At 46.6% G+C, this 7,500-nt stretch overlaps 1 protein-coding gene across 3 annotated transcripts in view; it reads right to left on the bottom strand.

Moving 5' to 3' along the window:
* Positions 1–6,025: 6,025 nt before the first annotated feature.
* Positions 6,026–7,500, bottom strand: part of cdc42ep2 (CDC42 effector protein (Rho GTPase binding) 2) — a 12,186-nt gene continuing 10,711 nt past the window's right edge. For all 3 annotated transcript variants that reach the window (XM_062536558.1, XM_062536560.1, XM_062536559.1), the window contains exon 2: positions 6,026–7,500. This exon is cut by the window's right edge and continues 475 nt beyond it. In XM_062536558.1, the coding sequence (XP_062392542.1) occupies positions 6,628–7,443 (816 nt within the window). In that variant the 5' untranslated portion in view covers positions 7,444–7,500 and the 3' untranslated portion in view covers positions 6,026–6,627.

A 7,500-nucleotide genomic window follows, 5' to 3' on the forward strand; every position in this document is an offset into this window, starting at 1 on the left:
TCATGATACTCAGGAAAAGGTGGGACCTGTCAGGGACAGGGATGATATTCTTGTTTTGGATAAAGGAAAAAAAAGTCCACGCCAGTGTAAAGATATGAACTAGTAATGTAAGCATCTCATTTGGGACAATTCTATACAAATCTACAAAAAATCAACCACACACAAATACATCAATTGGCAAAGTCCTATATTTGGCAAGTAGGATTAAGTAGCAGTATAGGCTACAAATTAGGCTACCCATGTAGTCGAGGTGATGGATATGAAATTTCATGCCGTGTGAAAAATAAAAAATATTGTGAGTCTGCTCCCCATCGAATGTGACGAAATAGCACATTTAAACTAGCCTACTTGACAACATGCCTGTTGATGATTTGTGTAGCCTAATCCAGAATTTATAGACTGAATGTGACAGAAGGAATTTACGGGCAAACTAATTTGACGATGTGATACCATTATGTGTCCGCCAGGAGGCTCTGCTGAGCTTTGAGAAGTAAGCATTCTGAAGACTCCCATGTCTGACAGGACAAGATTACTGTGCTTTCTCAGCGAGGCCGTCATGACCCCAAAGCTTTAGTCACATCCTGCAGAGCTATCATTGTGGCAGAGGACATATCCTGTTTTCCTTCTTGTGTGAGTAAGTACTGTTACTCACTACCAGACAGTGTGCACATCATCTGAACCAGCTTGGTTTGGCCAAGTGTGCGAGGTATAGGCTAATGGGTGACTATTTGTAGGCTACTGTAGGCTAGAGTAGCCTATATTGCCTCACTATAAGTAAAAAAAGAATGCCTGAGGTTGAACATGTAGCCTAACTATTGTTTCCAGATGACACCACACAGCTGGTGTAATGATTTACTTATCATATCAGAGTGTCGTGAACAGTAGACAGATGCAAAGACACATAACCAAACAATCGTGAGAGTGTCTGGAGGATAATACTCTTTATTTTACCCTCCACCCCCACCCCCACCCACCTCCAAATCCCCCTCCCCTCTTGTTCAAAGACGGCTGACAGGTTTTGAATACAGCCCACACACTAAGAGCCGTGCTTAATGGATGGGAGCCTTTCTCTCTCTCTGTCTCTCTCTATCTCTCTCTCTCTCTCTCTCTCTGCTGCCTCTCTCTATCACTTTTCTCTCTATCGTTCTGAGACATACAAAGACCGTGCATACACATTGCGAGACGCAGCACTTCAAACACTAATAAGCGAGACAGATGGGCGGGGGAGACAGAACGAGAGGAATAGGGAGGAAGGGAAAACACAACACAAAGCCTAATGATTTTCAGTCTTCAGCCTTAATAAGACTCATTCTTCCTGGGCTAACATATATTTAAAACATCCTTTGCATAACGTAAAGAAACCCCAAAAGCATATGATGTTGGCCATACTAAACCCATGAAGAGTGAGTGAGAGTCTGTGAGGGGAGTCAGTGTCAACAAAGATCCGCTTTAACCCTCTCTGGTGTCAATCAAAGATTCTAGAGTTCTAGAATCTTTGGTGTCAATCTTCTCATTCGAGCTCATCCTAGCCCCGCCTCCCGAGGCCTCTCATTTGTGGAGAAGCACAGACAGGCAGAGAGACAAAATGCAATTGTGCATTTGGGGAAAGGGTCTTTCTAGACGCCCTTCGGTCTGTTTTGGATCAAGATTACATAATCAACCACTCCCCTTTTCTGAAGAGCGCGGTTTTACCATGAGTGAAACTCCTGATAGTAGGTTACTTTCAGATGAGTATATTGATGCACAAACACACAGGGGGAAAATGCATCTCTCACATTGAATAGTAAACAGTAGGTTCACACAAAAACTTTGTAAAATAACTAGCAGAGTAGCTAGTATAAGTTTTGAGAAAAAAAGGACAATGTTTTCCACATGGCAAAATACTTCCTTTGTCCTACACCTGCATAATGGATTTGTGAGTCATTCCTTTTACATCATCACCAAAACATTCTGATCAGTAAGTGTTCCCCTACACACACGCACACACTGTGTTCTTTAGGCAGTACCTCTACAGTTACCATGGAAGAGAAGAGAAGTGAATGAAAGCAACATTTTAACAAACCCCCTTTCTCCCAAGCCCCCCCCCATCTCTATCTCTCTCTCTCCCTCTCTCTCTCTCTCTAGCTAGGCTCTCTCTCTCTCTCTCTCTCTCTCCTTGGCCCCCTCTCCAGGCCTCCTCAGACGCCCCACCTCCCACTACCCCCAAAGCGCATTCCCATGGAGCTGGGGTTGGCAGGGTCACGGGGCGGGTGTGTTCAGGTCCCTGTGTTAATAAAGCCGCTTGGAGCGATTCCCAGGGCTATTCAGCAGAGTGGAGGGGGGCACAGCAGCACTGAGCAAACACAAATACATCATGTATACACAATACACACACACTCTCTCTCTCTCTCTCTCACACACACACACACACACACACACACACACACACTCTCTCTCTTTCACATACACACACACACACACACACACACACACACTCACTCACCCTCACCTCACTTACTCTCTCTCTCTCTCTCACACACACACACACACACTCACACATACACAGAATGAACAAACACATCATTCTGAAAAATGTTACCCGCTAAAACCCCACACACACTTTCCCTGTTCTTCGTTCCTAATCCTCACACTCAACATGCAGCAATTTGCCATTCTCTGGGGCGTGCTGTTATAGAGAACTAGCTTTGGCATCATCCTCAAATGAATGTTGATGGTGTTTGGCCATGTGAAGGACAAATAAACACATCTCTCTACGTCTGGGCTTGGGGTATGATCGCAACCGAGAAAAACTTTTTTTGACTGATCCTGAGGGAATATTAGAATTCTGAAAATGCTTTTGCAGTATTTAAATAGGCGGTTATGTCGCCCCAAAGACACTAGCCTACATGCTATGTTTTTGCTGCATTGTCATCTGTGGGAATGTTGGGTGTTTGTAGGGGTTTTCGGCAGGTATAGCATTCTAGATTTTGACCAAAACTCTGCACAGTCGTTCTAATTCTCCTTGTAACACAATCTCTCCCTCTGATAAATAGTTGTGTTTTTCATTAGTGCCCTGTCTCTGCCCACCCTACATTCACTGTGTGGTTTGGGTCTGTTCCACTGGGCTATTGGCAATGCTAATGAAATCTAAATTATATTGGACTGACAGTGGTTGGATCTGCCATGTAATTATACCGAGGCAGTAATGCAAAGCAAGCAACATCAACACATACTACATTATAATATATAGTCTTATACTTATGTGTCCTCTAGCTAAACCGCTCACTGATTTGAGAAAGTATGTGAGATTACTGATGAAGATGATGAACTCTCTCCACTCGGTTGTTTTCATTGTGTATAGTCGAAATTTGAACTGTCGTTAGCCAGACTCCCACGTCTTTGTAGTGCACACAAGAAAAATAGACACGCCATGCAGTGTTTCTACACAAAAAAAGAACATTTATTTATAATCATGTACAGCTAGGAGTCAACATATATTTCACCTTTCAGCCAAGTGCACAAGCGATCCCAGCATGTAACACCGTAGCTAGTTATCACAGCAGCAGCAAGACTGTGTCCATCTTGATGTCCAGAATAGTGTAGAAAAGTACACTGAAAGGTTACAAAGTTTACCTGTGGATGCATCTATATTCATAGCTATGTATAGTGGCCTTCCAGCTGCATTTAAAGTGATCAGACTCAGTGATCAGTGATATTTAGTGTCTGTTCATTGAGATTAAGCCAGGAAAAGCCACATACACAACATATTTATAACATGTCAAGATTGTAATATCCTGTCTATATCGACGATACTCTATTTAGCGGTGTAGCGATCACGACAGGAAAGTAGTGTCGTCACGGTGACAGTTAATGAGGAGTGTCTATTCCCACTTGATAAATGTGAGACTTGATAGGCACCACTGGCTCCAATGGAAGAGGAGGAGGTTAAGGAGACACACTGACGTTCTCATTCAAATCCCAGGCACCTCTCATTGAACTAGTACACCAGGCTGAGTGGACAGTGTGAGGGAGCCAGGAGCGAGAGCTCTGCCAGCAGCACAGACCTTATGTAACATGTCAGCCACACACACACACACACACACACATGCGCACACACACACACACACACACACACCCGCGCACACACACACACACGCACGCACGCACGCACGCACGCACACACACACACACACACACACACACACACACACACACACACACACACACACACACACACACACACACACACACACACACACACACACGATAAAATGATATCACGAAACTCCAGAACTTTATCCTCCCATGGGACATCTAATCGTGCTCTCAACATATGAGGTGAAATGCACTGTTATCCTGACAAGTAGCTATTTATACACATATACACAGCTTATCAGTGTGACTACTAAGTCACATTCAAATAGAGTACAGCTCTGAACGTCTCCTCCTTCAAAATAACAAGTTGTCAGATTGCACCGCACGTGATGCAAATATATACCTCTTTAACAGTTGTGTTAAAGCACCTCAAGTGTTGACATACTGTATTTCAACATATTAGACATGATGATTAATGAGAGCAAATATATGTATAAATTACAGTGGTATAAGGTGAAGTTAGTGGTTCAACATAATGGCAGGACCATGTGTTAATGTGTATCAGGACTAGACGTCTTATTTTTAGGATTTGTCTATTTGTGGATGGGCAGAGATTAGCGTCAGTGAATTCGAGACAAAGTGGTTTTGATTAATTCTCTTTCTAATGTTGCTCCATTGGTCCTACGTGAATGGAAAGTTCTTGTGTTGATTCATTTCATTAAGCTTGTCTGATAATCTACCATTAGTGTCTACCATATACTGTACATTCAACATTTATATATTACAGAAATTGAAGTGCAAAGTACCCATGCTTCGTTTAAAAAAAAAATAACAAACAAAAAAACAACTCTCTTCTTGGTCTAGGCTACTTAAAATTCCATCAACCCCCTATGGTAAAAACAATTCACATTAAAATCAAAGAAGGCAAAATACAAAAGAAAAACTGAAAAACAGCATGAACTTTCTCTGTGAATGTGGATCTACCATCTATTCTCCAACCACCATAACTGCAAACATAAAGCTTAAATGTGTGTTTTGCTCTACTGCAAACTTTGTTGCGCTTACGTAATGCTCATTAACGTCAACTCTCAGAAAGAATGTCTTTTTTTTTTCCATTCACATTTGTTGTGATTCTCCTTAGTTCAACCACATGTCCATGAAACACGTGGCTCATACCAGCCACCGTGACGAGAGATGAGGCCCCTGAAGAGGTACGATGCAGGTGGCTGGCCAGTGCTCACACACCAGCGCAATGTCCACGCTCCCTTGGACCTCGACCAGAGACAGACAGAGAGAAGGAGAGAGAGAGGGCAGTCGGTACAGCTGCAGCTCCCAAAACACACCCAGGAGAGAACAGCGCAAACTCAGACAACCCTTAAGGGCCCCCCTCCACCCCTTCAGCTCTCCACAAAAGTCAGGCTTCAGAAAACAGAACAGACTAACAACCAAAAACGATCTGCTTTAAAATAAAAAAATAAAAAAATAATAATAAAAAGAGGGCTGTCTCACTCAATGGAGGTTTCAGACTCGCTTTGACTTGGTCAGATACGTGTTTCTGAACTCCGGTAAAAAGAATGATCAGAACAGTGCAGTGCGAGGAGCTCGATGTTCTTTTCTTTGCTCTGTGTTACAAAAACACACACACACACACACACACTGCAGTGTTGGAGTGAGACACCCAGAGGGACTGGGAGGGGGTCCGCACACACACACACACACACCGGCTCACTCGCAACACTCGCGATGAAGTCATCACTCCACTCGGAAAAGGTCAACTGTTCCCGCTGTGCATTCTCTCTTTCGAGAAAAAGAGAGAGAGAAAAAAAAAGAAGAGAGTTTTTTTTTGTGCTGAGGAATCCGGGCCAAGGTTGTAGACCACAGATTGCCTCCAGGACTGAAAAACGTTCTCGAAAAAAGTCAGAGGGGTATTGCTATACAAGGTAAAACCCACACACAATTCTCATCAAGTTCATGTTTTTTTTAACAGTCTGACCAGCAGTTCATTCTGTTTAATGAGGAAGAGAAGTACAGAGAAGCTGGGGACAGGGAGGACACGAAGCTCAGCCATAGAGTTGGAGCTCAGTTGTGTTTTAGGGTCTTTTGTTTCACAGCGTGTAGAAGTCAGCAGAAGAGTCTCATTGAAGAAAAAAAAAACACAGAAGAGAGACAAAGAAAGAAAATAAATCACTCTGAAATATAATAAGCAGCAGTTGGGAAAGCGGCTTCTCTATCGCTGCTCTCTCCTCCTCTGAGAGAGCACGAAAAACACAAACGATCACATCAATCCAAGTGTTTCAGCAGGCCAGAGTTGGAGTGGGAGACTGTAAAACACTTCGGACATACTTTCCAAGGGGGAGGACTGATGTATATATCGATAGAGTAGAGGAGTGTTGGGACACAACACATGTGTGTGTGAGTGTGTGTGAGTGTGTGTGAGAGAGTTGGAGGAGGGTACTGGAGGGGTTTGGGTGGCTGCAGCAGTCAAATGAGGCGAAGGGATAGGGGTGGAAGTGTTTTTGTTAAGGGTGGGGGTGAGGGTGGGGGATATTGTCTTCAGGTGTAGATCTCCTGCCTGCCCCCCGACATGCAGCCCCCGTTGAGCCCCCCCAGGTGCTGGCTGTCCATGATCTGGAGCACCTCGTCCAGGATGGACGGGCCCAGGTCCAGGTGCAGGGAGAGCAGGGAGCCGGCGTGGGACAGGTACGGACGCTCCTGGAGCCCCGTGTCCTCCTCGGGGGTGCCGGGGAAGCTGTCGTCGTCGATGGAGCGCGTGGGGCTGAAGCGCGAGGACGACGTGGTGGTGGTGGTGGTGGTGCGCTCCGGGGACGCCAGCGTGGGACGAGGCGGAGGCGACGACGTCAGGGCGCGGTCCTCCAGGTGCAGCCTGGGAGGCTTGGGAGGCGGAGCCTGGTTGGGGGGCGGGGGAGGGGAGCGGGGAGCGGTGGTCCGCGGGGGCGACGGAGGGAGCTGGGGCGCGGCGGAGATGGTGGAGGGCAGCGTGAGGGCCTGCACGCTGCCGATGACCGGGAGGGACAGCGCGTTCTTGAGCAGCGGCGAGCTCTCGGACGACGGCAGGTGGCCGCTCACGCTGGACGTGCGGCTGAACTGGAAGTCGTCGCCGCTGCCGCCGGCGGCGTACTGCGACAGGGCGTGGCGGCCCTGTTGCCCGGGCAACAGGTGGAACTTGCCCTGCAGGAAGGAGAGGTCGCCGAAGAGGTCGTCGGCGCCGCCGCCGCTGCCGATGTGGATGGTGTGGCGGAAGTCTCCGAGCGGCGGGCTGATCATGTCGGAGGAGAGGAGGTCGCGCAGCTTCTCCTTCTTGCCCTTGCGGCTGCGGCGCTTCAGGTAGATGGGGGCCTTGGCGGACATCTCCGGAACCTTCCCCCCGGGGCAGCAGAGAGCAAAGTCTTGCAACAGGGTGAGCGA

Source organism: Sardina pilchardus, chromosome 5, assembly GCF_963854185.1.
Source record: "Sardina pilchardus chromosome 5, fSarPil1.1, whole genome shotgun sequence".
Lineage (NCBI taxonomy): Eukaryota > Metazoa > Chordata > Actinopteri > Clupeiformes > Clupeidae > Sardina > Sardina pilchardus.